We start from the raw sequence: 13,531 nt of genomic DNA on the forward strand, positions 1-13,531 counted from the left end.
CCGCGAAACGAGGACGTTGACGTCCGTGTCCATGTGGTCTTCATTTTACATCCAAAATTCCTCATTTTTACATCGCACTCGTGCGGCTGTGCTTTGACCCATGCGGAAGACGAGCGCACGCCTGCGTCGTCCAAAGCCTCGGGCCGCTCAGCGTTGTCGTTTGGAGCCGTTATCTTCGACTGTTTGGCCGTGAGAAGCTTTTGTTCAACGTGAAGTTTGTGCCTCGTCGAGGAGGCGGACACCAGCCGCAGTGCATTGGCGTCATCAGCCCCTCCCCCCTCCTGCTTTTCCCATAGCTTTATTTAGCATTTAGCATGTTGACACACAATACACAGTATCGTGACATGCTAGCTGTTAGCATGTTAGCACCGTGGCTCTTATCTTCACATGAAATTGCATACATTGACATGGCAACGCCATATTACACGCCTCCGTACTTCCTGTACTTGATGTCGTCTAGTGAAGCGCTAGCATGCTGGCGCTTAGCATTGTTAGCGTTTGAGTCATTGTCCTAATTTGAACGCATGTGGACACACACAGGGATGAAGTGAAGTCTATTTATTTAGCGAGATGCTACCATGCTAACGGTTAGCATTTTAGTTATTTTACTGGTGTAAAAACGTAAATATTTACATGGCGCGATGCAGCTTTTGGTAATTCATTTCATGCCATCTTGTTAGGTGCTAGCATGCTAACTGTTAGCATGTTAGCGTTGTAGCTGGTACCGTCATATCAAATTGCAGACACTAAGCATGGCGTTATGTAAGAACACTTCTATACTTATGTTATCTAGGTAGGCGCTACCATGCTGGCTCTTATAGCATTGTTAGCATTGAAGTCATTATCCTAATTGGAAATCATGTATAAATACATAGAATGAAGTAAAATCACTATAGAACTGCTGCTATCTAGCTAGGTGCTAGCATGCTAACAGTTTTTTAGTTACACTGGTGTGAAAAAGTGGTTGCCTCCTTCCTGATTCCACACTTAAATGTTTCAGATCATCAAAGAAATGTAAATATTAGTCAATGACAACACAACTGAACACAAAATGCAGTTTTTAAATGAAACTTTTTATTATTAAGGGAGAAAAAACTCCAAAGCTACATGTCCCTGTGTGAAAAAGTGATTTCCCCCTAAACCTAATAAGTGGTTGGGCCCCCCTTAGCAGCAACAACTGCAATCAAGCGTTTGTGATAACTTGCAATGAGTCTCTTCCAGCGCTGGGGAGGAATTTTGGCCCACTCGTCTTTGCAGAATTGTTGTAATTCAGCCACATTGGAGGCTTTTCCAGCATGAAGCACCTTTTTAAGGTCATGCCACAGCATCTCAATAGGATTCAGGTCAGGACTTGGACTAGGCCACTCCAAAATCTTCAGCCATTCAGAGGTGGACTTGCTGGTGTGTTTTGGATCATTGTCCTGCTGCAGAACCCAAGTTGGTTTCAGTTTGAGGTCACCAACAGATGACCAGACATTCTCCTTCAGCAGAATTCATGCTTCCATTTATCACAGCAAGTCTTCCAGGTCCTGAAGACCATCACACTACCACCACCATATTTTACTGTTGCTATGATGTTCTTTTTCTGAAATGCCAGATGTAATGGGACACACCTTCCAAAAAGTTCAACTTTTGTCTCATCAGACCACAAAGTTTTTTCCCAAAGGTCTTGGAGATCATCAAGATGTTTTCTGGCACATTTGAGACGAGCCTTAATGTTGTTTTTGTTCAGCAGTGGTTTTGGTCTTGGAACTCTGCCATGCAGGCCGTTTTTGCCCAGTGTCTTTCTTATGGTGGAGTCATGAACACTGATTTTAACTGAGGCAAGTGAGGCCTGCAGTTCTTTGGATGTTGTTGTGGGGTCTTTTGTGACCTCTCAGACGAGACGTCGCTGCGCTCTTGGGGTCATTTTGGTTGGTTGACCACTCCTGGGAAGGTTCACCACTGTTCCGTGTTTTCGCCAGTTGTGGATAATGGCTCTCACTGTGGTTGGCTGGAGTCCCAAAGCTTTAGAAATGGCTTTATAACCTCTATTTACATTTCTTGGATGATCTGAAACATTTAAGTGTGACAAACGTGCACAAAAAAAAGAAATCAAACACTTTTGCACGGCACCGCACATGACTGATGTAAAAATGCTGATGAAATTTCGGTGTGAAGCCGCCTGGCAACTTTGGCTCATCCGTTTGGTGACGTCTTGTTTGGTGCTAGCACGTTATCTGTTAGCATGCCGCCCGCACACGCTAGCATGGTGTGATGCTCAGCCGCTACAGAAACGCACTTCTGGTGCGCAGCGCTAGCTTGCGAGGTGCTAGCTGTAGCATTTTGTCTGATCCGTTCTTCCGCTAATCTTTTCGTCTTCTTCGTGCTCCCTGCCGTCCAAAGTGAAACTCGTCCCGTCCTTCACGGTGTCCTTCGTCTCAGAAGGTTTCCTTTGTTTTCAAAGTAAATCTGAGTGACCTCTGACCTCTCGTTGTTAAGGCCAAGAGTCTGTTTGAACAAAGAGCGAGCTGTCAATCAAACGCTGCGTGTGTGCGTGTGCGAGGAAATGAAAAAGAGCGTTAGAAAAAAGTGTCCTTCCTTCCGTCCTTCCTTCCTTCATTGCCTTCAGTCGCTGCCGGTGGGGTCGAGGCGAGCAAAGGCCGAGGCGGAGACGCAAGAACGCGACACCTGGACGGACCAATCGGACGTCAGCGCTCCATCAAAGAAGAAAAAGTCAAAATGGCGGCTTTCATCGTAATTGAAGGCGACGGCGTGCCAGCGATCCGTGCAGACGATTAGCGCTGTCACGGAAGGCTGCTACTGAGCATGCTCAGTGCGTCTCCAGCCAGGCAGGTCACGTCGCCCGGGAACGCTCGCCGCCGCCTGGATTCCGCACGCGATCTTCTGCCGAGGGCGGGGGGAGCGAGCGGCCCGGACGCCATTTTTCTTCTTTTATTTTCATTTTCTGTCTTGTTTGTTTGAAAATAAAAAAGTGTTGTTTGGCGACGTGTTGGCCCTGCAGGGCGGCGCACAGTAAATCCCCAAAAACAGCACTAAAACAACAGCAAAAGCAATATTCCAACACCTCCTTATCATTGTTGCTGCTGTTGTTATGAAAGGACTTTTCAACAACACGAATTCAAACTAAAAACAACATTTTAGCAGCATTAAAATGACAGTAAAAACATGTTCACATTAAAATAACAGCAACATTTGAACGACACCAAAAACAAGATTTCAACATTTTATGATCATTGTTAGTGTTATTTTTATTATTATTATTATTTTTAAAAACACCATCGAAACATTCAAACATTATTGTGATTTTTAGTGTTCGACGACTTTTAAAAGACATTCAAATGACAGAAGAGCATTTTAACATTTGAACGACCTTAAAACGACAAGAAAAACAACATTTCAACATTTTATGATGACTGTTGGTGTTTTTATTATTCAAAAAGACACCATTGAAACATGAATGTTGTTCTTATTCGACTCAAACCACTTTTAAACAACATTAAACAACATTTGAACAACATTCCACATTAAAATGACAGTAAAAACCACATTTAAACGTTTATTATAACTATTATTATTATTGTTAATAATAAAAACAACATTTAAACGTTTATTATAACTATTATTATTATTGTTAATAATAAAAACAACATTTAAACATTTATTATAACTATTATTATTATTGTTAATAATAAAAACAACATTTAAACATTTATTATAACTATTATTATTATTGTTAATAGTAAAAACAACATTTAAACATTTATTATAACTATTATTATTATTGTTAATAATAAAAACAACATTTAAATGTTTATTATAACTATTATTATTATTGTTAATAGTAAAAACAACATTTAAACATTTATTATAACTATTATTATTATTGTTAATAATAAAAACAACTATTATTATTATTGTTAATAATAAAAACCACATTTAAACATTTATTATAACTATTATTATTATTGTTAATAATAAAAACAACATTTAAACATTTATTATAACTATTATTATTATTGTTAATAATAAAAACAACATTTAAACATTTATTATAACTATTATTATTATTGTTAATAATAAAAACAACTATTATTATTATTGTTAATAGTAAAAACAACATTTAAACATTTATTATAACTATTATTATTATTGTTAATAGTAAAAACAACATTTAAACATTTATTATAACTATTATTATTATTGTTAATAATAAAAACAACTATTATTATTATTGTTAATAATAAAAACCACATTTAAACATTTATTATAACTATTATTATTATTGTTAATAATAAAAACCACATTTAAACATTTATTATAACTATTATTATTATTGTTAATAATAAAAACAACATTTAAACGTTTATTATAACTATTATTATTATTGTTAATAATAAAAACAACATTTAAATGTTTATTATAACTATTATTATTATTGTTAATAATAAAAACAACATTTAAACGTTTATTATAACTATTATTATTATTGTTAATAATAAAAACAACATTTAAACGTTTATTATAACTATTATTATTATTGTTAATAATAAAAACAACATTTAAACGTTTATTATAACTATTATTATTATTGTTAATAATAAAAACAACATTTAAACGTTTATTATAACTATTATTATTATTGTTAATAATAAAAACCACATTTAAACATTTATTATAACTATTATTATTATTGTTAATAATAAAAACAACATTTAAACATTTATTATAACTATTATTATTATTGTTAATAATAAAAACCACATTTAAACGTTTATTATAACTATTATTATTATTGTTAATAGTAAAAACAACATTTAAACATTTATTATAACTATTATTATTATTGTTAATAATAAAAACAACATTTAAATGTTTATTATAACTATTATTATTATTGTTAATAATAAAAACAACTATTATTATTATTGTTAATAATAAAAACCACATTTAAACATTTATTATAACTATTATTATTATTGTTAATAATAAAAACAACATTTAAACATTTATTATAACTATTATTATTATTGTTAATAATAAAAACAACATTTAAACATTTATTATAACTATTATTATTATTGTTAATAATAAAAACAACATTTAAACATTTATTATAACTATTATTATTATTGTTAATAATAAAAACAACTATTATTATTATTGTTAATAATAAAAACAACATTTAAACATTTATTATAACTATTATTATTATTGTTAATAATAAAAACAACATTTAAACATTTATTATAACTATTATTATTATTGTTAATAATAAAAACAACATTTAAACATTTATTATAACTATTATTATTATTGTTAATAATAAAAACAACATTTAAACGTTTATTATAACTATTATTATTATTGTTAATAATAAAAACAACATTTAAATGTTTATTATAACTATTATTATTATTGTTAATAATAAAAACAACATTTAAACGTTTATTATAACTATTATTATTATTGTTAATAATAAAAACAACATTTAAACGTTTATTATAACTATTATTATTATTGTTAATAATAAAAACAACATTTAAACGTTTATTATAACTATTATTATTATTGTTAATAATAAAAACAACATTTAAACGTTTATTATAACTATTATTATTATTGTTAATAATAAAAACCACATTTAAACATTTATTATAACTATTATTATTATTGTTAATAATAAAAACAACATTTAAACATTTATTATAACTATTATTATTATTGTTAATAATAAAAACCACATTTAAACGTTTATTATAACTATTATTATTATTGTTAATAATAAAAACAACATTTAAACATTTATTATAACTATTATTATTATTGTTAATAGTAAAAAACAACATTTAAATGTTTATTATAACTATTATTATTATTGTTAATAATAAAAACAACATTTAAACATTTATTATAACTATTATTATTATTGTTAATAGTAAAAAACAACATTTAAATGTTTATTATAACTATTAACAACCTTTTTTGCAAATTCATTCAAATAAAATAATTCTGTTTTGAGTGCAAACACGTCATCTTGTTGTTAAATCTATTTTTGAATCTTATTTTTTTTTCCTACTCAAACATTTCTACTAAAACAGGAAAAAAAAAATAAAAGTGAATTTTTTGGTGTGTGTTTTTATTTCAAGGAATGTGTGTGTGTGTGCGTGCGTGTGTGTGTTGTGACAAACAACATTTTATTTGTGAGAAGTGAAAGGAATGAACAAGTACGAAATCAAGTGAACAACATTTGACGTTGGTTGTTCAACACGTTCACTTTTTCCATTTTTCATTGTCAACATCCTCCCTCCCTTGAAAGACGAACACAAAGCCTGTTTTTCTCCCATCTCCTGTTGGCTGCTGACATTTCGGCCTCCAGTGTGTAAAGCGGGTTCCAAACATGTGCTATGAAACACAGCAAATAAAAAACATTCCATAAAAAAGTAGCAGGCACTGAAAATGGAGGCATTTTGTGAGCTGAAATAGCCAACAGAGCTGGGCAGTACTCTATGCTATCAGGTGGTACACACTAGACTGTACTTCTACCGTCTATGCTAGCTAGGATGCAGTATTGTTGGCGTTTTGATGAACTGACAAGTTTTACTTCTCCCCAACCGTCAATCAATAATAATAATAACGGCTGATGACAATAAAGCCTATTCTATGCCAGAGTAAATGTCTATTTCATGTCTTGGAATGCTTTGAACTTTAGTCACGGCTTTTACGGAGTTGTTGATGTTTGTCCTGACAGGAAGTGACACCTGAGTCCCTGAGTGCCTTTCACACTTTGGTTCCACCTCACACGCTCGCTGAGGTTCTGAACACGACGTTTTGTGGACGTGCGGGAAGGCAGGTGAGCGCCACGTGCACACGCACACACACACACACACACACACACACACACACACACACACTGGAAAACAACCCAACACACTCAAGTCCAATGCCTTCTTTAACACAACACAAAACTTTTATAAGACGAAGCAAAAGGCTGAAAAAAGAGCAGAAGACAGAAGATCCAGTTTGGTTTTTAATGATGAACGACTCTGTGTGTGTGTGTGTGTGTGTGTGTGTGTGTGTGTGTGTGTGTGTGTGTGTGTGTGTGCGTGTGTGTGTGTGTGCGTGTGTGTGTGCGTGTGTGTGTGTGTGTGCGCGTGTGTGTGTGTGTGTGTTTCCATGACAATCATACTCACCATTTCAACTTTGGTCATGTTTTTTTTGTGATGTCTTATTTAGTGTGTGTGGGGGGGGGGGTGTTCCTGAGAAATTTAGAAATTTTTAGAAATTATTTTTATTATTTTTAGAAATTATTTTTATTGTTTTTATAGTGATTTTTTTTACTTTTTTGATGATTTTTTTAGCGTTTCCTTTAGTGATTCTGTTTTTTTATATTTTTTTAGTGATGTTTTTTTTCTGTTTTTTTGTGATGTGCTTTTTGCTTTTAGTCATTTTTTTAGGATTCTTTTTTTTCATTTTTTTGTTGTTGACTTTTCCCTTTTTTTATGTCGTTTTTTTTAGTGATGTTTTTTGTGATGTTTATGGGTGTTTTGTTTGGTGATTTTTTTTCAGTGATTATTTTTTGTGTGTTTTTTTTGGTGATGTTGACTTTTTTTTCCATGTTTTTTGTGATTTAGTTTTTGTATGTGATGCTGGAGTTTTTTGTGTGTGTGTTTTTAGTTGATGTTTTTTTAAGTGTTTTTTATGATTTTCTTTTTTGTGTGTTGTTTTTTGTGATTTTGACTTTTTTTGTGTGTTTTTTAAAGTGATTTTTTTGGAGGGGAGATTTTTAATTATGCTGTTTTTTTTGTGTTGTTTTTTTAGTGTTGTTTTTTGGTGATCTTGCTTTTTCCTTTTTTTGTGATTCAGTGTTTTTTAGTGTTTGTTTTGTGATGCTGCGTTTCTTTTGGTATTTTTAGTGATTTTTTTTTAAAAGTGTTTTTGTGTGTGTTTTAATGTTTTTTTGTGATTTTTTTGTGTTTCTTTTTTTAGTGTTTTTTGTGATGTTTTTGTGTGTTTTGTTTTTTTGTTTGTTTCTTTTAGTGATTTTTTGTGTTTTTTAGTGATTTTGTTTTCATGTTTTTCGTTTCTTTCAGTGTTTTTTAGTGATGCTATTTTTTTGTGTGATGTGTGAAATTGAGTTAGTTTAGTTTCTTGTCATGTGTTTTTGGTGATGTAATTTTGTTAGTGACTTTTGTCCCTGTTTGAAAACAAGTGTGATGCTAATTTTGTGCCTCGTATTCCGTCACTGCTCGCCTCCTGTCCCGTGTCTCCTGCAGGACGTCCAGCAAAAGGTCGCAGCGAGCGGGTGGAGATTAGCCAAGAGGAAGCGGAGGCTCCCGACCTGCTGACCTCTGTTTAGTGAGCCTAAGTTCAGCGACCAAAAGATGTTCCAAGACGTCCTGGAGCGTCCAGGAATTGCTTGGACGTTTTTAGCGAGGACAACGTGTCGAGAAGAAGAAGAAGAAGAAGAAGAAAGCAAGTCAAGTCAAACACAATCCTGCAGCTAAGTGGTGCTAACGAGGAGGCCAGCCTTCTTGATGAACTTTGAACTTCCTGGTAAGTCTAAGAAGGTGAGGGTGCATGCGCCCCCCCCCCCCGGCTCCTGTGGTGACAAAGACTGAATGACGGCTAAAAGGAAATCTTCTTCCTCCGTCTGTCGCCTGGTGCAAATGGAAAACATTCATTCATTCATCAAGCTAACATAGTTAAGCTAACTTTGTTGGCACTTTCAACTGCACATTTTGGTTGCATTTTCGACCAAGTAAAGACAGTTTTGCCGACAGCAGCGCCGATACCGATACCGATACCGATACCGATACGTTTGACTTGATGTTTCTCCACATCATTGAATGAGTTTTTTTGTTTAATTTGTTAGATTCTTATAATTGTTATTATTTAAAAAAAAAAACAGCGGAAATCGGGGGGGGGAAATGCTGTAATTTTTGGAGAATAAAGGCGTAATATTACGAGGAAAAATAATGTCATTTTAGAAGCATAGATTTGAAATGTTAAATAATTTTTTTAAGTCATAATGACAAACAAATTAATTTAGAAATTATTTTTGGAAAATGTGATTATTATTATTATTATTATTATTATTATTATTATTATTATTATCATTATCAATTATGATATGGCTAAAACTACCAATATTTTAATCACCAAACTTAGCCACAAGCATACAGTATAGTATGTACAGTATATATCAATAGCAGTATAATGTGACAATGTAACAATATGGACAGAATAATACGATTGTTCCCTATTATTACAAACAACAGCGTGCAAAATACAGCCAAGAGTCTTCCTGGTTAAGCTTCCTGGTCATCTAACGAGTCGCTGTCATCTGACATGTCAACTTGCTGGCATCATCACGGTTGGACAAACTATTCAAAGTAGCAATTGTTTGTATGTTACAGTTCCTGTATGGACAAGGAAACGTAGTTATTCATTGTTTTACTGACACAATGATGTCAAAGGACGTATTTTGAGATAAATGAACATCACAACAAGCCTATAGCACATAGCTAGCTAAGCTAACAGGAAGTAGCTAGGCTGAAGTGTGTGCTAAATGAACCGCTCCGTAATGAGTGGCATCTTTGAGGGGGGAAAAAGCCAAAACTCAACCTCGTGTTGAGACATGCTGGACAGTCTACTAACTGTAAGTCATTTTATTTCATTTTCTGTTCGTCTGACCTACTTTAACAGCAGTACGTGAGCTAGCTTCTTCTAGCTAGCCTGTAGGAGCTAGCCTACATGAGCTCGCCTCCATTAATTAGCCTGCATTATCTAGCCTACATGAACTAGCCTCCTCTAATTAGCCTGTACCATGTAGCCTGCTCAAACTATTCTCCATAAACCAATAAACTCTAAGTTGCTAGTTGTTGACCTAGACACCTAGACCGCCTAGACAAATTTGTCAACATGAACTACAGTATGTCAGCCAACTCACATAATGTCTGCCCAACTAGCCTGGTTAGCATATATCTAGTACCAAGCCAAGCTAGGCCACACACACAGTAACTAACTAAGCCCACCTGCCCTTCTTCAGGTATTCTGAATAAACTCATCTACTCCGCCTGTTGTTGTGAGCGCTGCTCATTACTAACTTTAAATTCAGTTTCATTCATTTATTTCTCATTAAAATGAAAATTAGGTTGGAAAAAAGGGATAAAATTGACATTAAGTCAAAATGTTATGACAACAAAATGTGCAAAGATTATTTAAGAAGAAAGCTGAAATATTTTGAAATTTGAAAAAAAAAAAAACAGTGGCAAAAATGAAACAAACACAGGTGTAATTTTACAAGAATGAAGTCTAAATGTTCATGAGGAAAAAGTCTCATTCCAACAAGAGAAACAAATTGCTATTTTATGAGAATTACGTCATGATATGAGGAAAAGTAACTTTTAGGAGAAGTAACGTGGAAATATTAAAGAAAAAAAGATGTTATTGTTTTTAAACAACCACTACAACCAATAAAGTTGTCATTTTTGGAAAATTAGCTTGCAAAAAAAAGGTGTAATATTATGGGACAACATTATTAATTATTTAATAATAATTATTATTATTATTAGTTATTTAAGAAGAAAATATTTTTAGTAATTTACTAATAAATAAAGTCATCGTGATGAGAAGAAAATTTACAAGAAAAACAGTTTAAAAAAAAAAAAACTACAGCAGAAATAGAAAGAAAAAAAAAGTGGTAATTTCACAAGAATAAAGTCCAAATATTGAGAGAAAAAACTCATCTGACGAGAAAAAAATCGCCATTGCAATTTTTGGAAACATTTGGAAAAGTTAGAATATTATGGGAATAAAGTCCAAATATTCTGTCAATCAAGTCCTTTTATTACGACAAAAAAAATTATCAAGATTATTGAAGAAGAAAGCTGAAAATATTTTGAAAATAAAAAAAGAAAAATGCGAAAATGGGTTTAAAAAGAGCAGAGTGAAGGTGATTTTCACCTACATCACAAGATGCATCTTTTTCTTGAAATGTCAAACGAGCATATCTCTACAAGACGTCAATGCGTCCTTTCATTTTTCACTACGTGGCCCTCGCTAGGAACCGTTTGGACACCCCTGAACTAGCTTGTACGTGAGCTAGCGTCCTCTACTTAGCCTGCATCACCTGGCCTGCGTGAATTAGCCAGCAATCATGCAGTATCAAGTATCTCATGTCAGTACCGTTTGAACGTGTATGTGCCAAATATGACTTTTCTTTGTGTGTGTTTTAGATGGTGTCCACACTGCGCTGGGGTGCCACGGGTGCCGGGGGTGTCACCAGGCACCAGCCATCACCAGACGATACGCGACAGTACAAAAGTACAATGAGAAAATATCTAACAGTGACAAATAGAATGTTTACTACGTTACTCTTCTGCACTGTGTGCGCATGCCAGCGGCCCCGCCTCCACCCGCCGAGACGAAGAGACTTTTATGACCTGAAAAAAGGGCTCACTCCGTTCATGCTGTTGTTGTTTGCAACAAACGGCCCGTAAAAAGTACGGTAAGTAAGGCTGTACTTCAATCAACGCACTCATTTTCATTCTTCTACGTTTCACAGTAGTAAGAAAAACTGCTGTTTTCTACTGATTTTTATTGCTGATTAAATGTTACTAAGAAATGCATCTTGTCAGTCCGCAGGGCTTGGTAAGTTCATAGCAGGCACTTCATGTTTTTATGTGTTTCTCCTTTTGGTGAAAAGCTTTCAAAGGAATTATTGTTGTGTGTTATTGTTCGTTGTTACAGTTTTTGCTCAATTTTGCCAAATTTGGCTCAAAACTCAAAAGTGTACACGCACAAGCGAGCAAGATAAGACAAGAAGTCGTATTCCACGTATAAGACAAAAACTTTTACGAGAATAACGTTCTAATATCATGAGGGGAAATAACATCATTTTAGCAGCATAGAATGGAAACACTCAAGAAGAAAGATGTCATTTTAAAAAAGTCCAACAAACAACAAAACAACAAATAAAGTTGTCATTTTTGGAAAATTAGGTTGCAAAAAAAAAATTGTATATTATGGGAATAAAGTTATAATAATATTATGGGAATAAAGTCATTATTTTATGGGAATAAAGTTATAATATGATGGGAATAAAGTCGTAATATGGGAATAAAGTTATAATATTTTGGGAATAAAGTTATTATATTATGGGAATAAAGTTATTATTATGGGAATAAAGTTATTATATTATGGGAATAAAGTTATAATATGATGTGAATAAAGTCGTAATATGGGAATAAAGTTATAATATTATGGGAATAAAATTATTATATTATGGGAATAAAGTTATAATATGATGTGAATAAAGTCGTAATATGGGAATAAAGTTATAATATTATGGGAATAAAATTATTATATTATGGGAATAAAGTTATAATATGATGGGAATAAAGTTGTAATATGGTAATAAAGTTATAATATTATAGGAATAAAGTTATAATATGATGGGAATAAAGTCGTAATATGGTAATAAAGTTATAATATTATGGTAATAAAGTTAAAATATTATAGGAATAAAGTTATAATATGACGGGAATAAAGTCGTAATGTTACAACGTTAGTCGTAATACTGCAGGTGTGTTTTCAGTGGGTCGTGACAACAAAAAAAGCGTGCCATCCATCCATGCGGCACACAGCTGCAGATATCTGCTGGAGAAGAGCGCGCCATCCCGACAGCGACATGGTCTCGCTGCCTCAGCTCACGTTGCGTTGCAAAGCAGGGGTGTCCAAACGTGTCCCACGAGGGCTGCCTGCTGAAAGGTGATAGGAGAAGCAAAGACTTCTTTATTTATCGCTTCTTGAAAGAACAGCCAACAGCTCAGCTTGGTCTTATTATTTCTAGTATTTATTATTATTATTTCTAGTAATAGCATCAACTTAACAAAACGCATTTTTGCTGGGGGGTTGGTGTTTTTTACAAATACTTCAACTTTTTTCTTGTCCCGTCTTTCTTTCTTTTTCTTTTTTTTACCCAACCTAATTTATTCTGTTTTGTTTCTCATAATCTTAAGATTTTATTTTTTTTGTACTTAATTATTTTTTTCTCTTAATGTTACGACTTTACTCGCCGAATATTTCCTCTTTATTCTTGTAAAATGACTCTCTTTTTTCCATTTTTGCTGTTGTTTTTTTTTTTCTTTTACCCGCTCTCGTTGCCTGGTATTTTTTTCAAATCTGCCGAGGGCCAATAAAATGGCCCCCCCGGGGCCACACTGCTTTAAATGCAAGATATTTGGGAGGTTTGAGTTGGGTCAGGGCTTGTCACCGAGGGGTGATGGTGGGTCCCGCAGCCAAACCCGTTCAGAAGAGCGGTTTCATGGTGACTCGCTGTTTCTGAGTGTGGAAGTGCTGACCCGCCTGATGTCATTGAATCTGTTGCCATCTTGAATGCTGAGTGCGGAGGTATTTCCATTTAGCGCGTGTGTTTCTAGCAGTTTTACTGAAAGTGATTTCCCAGTGATCATGATGGCTATTTCGGTGTTTAGAACGTAGGAAAGAGTGTATAATGTTCTGCAAG

At 33.5% G+C, this 13,531-nt stretch overlaps 1 protein-coding gene across 1 annotated transcript in view; it reads left to right on the plus strand.

Moving 5' to 3' along the window:
• The window catches only part of slc30a6 (solute carrier family 30 member 6), a 92,286-nt gene extending 83,794 nt beyond the window's left edge, over positions 1 to 8,492 (plus strand). Inside the window, exons 15-16 of the mRNA XM_054799555.1 lie at positions 6,752 to 6,853; positions 8,277 to 8,492. Of these exons, the coding sequence (XP_054655530.1) occupies positions 6,752 to 6,853; positions 8,277 to 8,348 (174 nt within the window). The 3' untranslated portion in view covers positions 8,349 to 8,492. The remainder of the gene's footprint in view (positions 1 to 6,751; positions 6,854 to 8,276) is intronic.
• Positions 8,493 to 13,531: the final 5,039 nt, after the last annotated feature.

The sequence above is a fragment of the Dunckerocampus dactyliophorus genome, chromosome 14 (genome assembly GCF_027744805.1).
Source record: "Dunckerocampus dactyliophorus isolate RoL2022-P2 chromosome 14, RoL_Ddac_1.1, whole genome shotgun sequence".
Classification (NCBI taxonomy): domain Eukaryota; kingdom Metazoa; phylum Chordata; class Actinopteri; order Syngnathiformes; family Syngnathidae; genus Dunckerocampus; species Dunckerocampus dactyliophorus.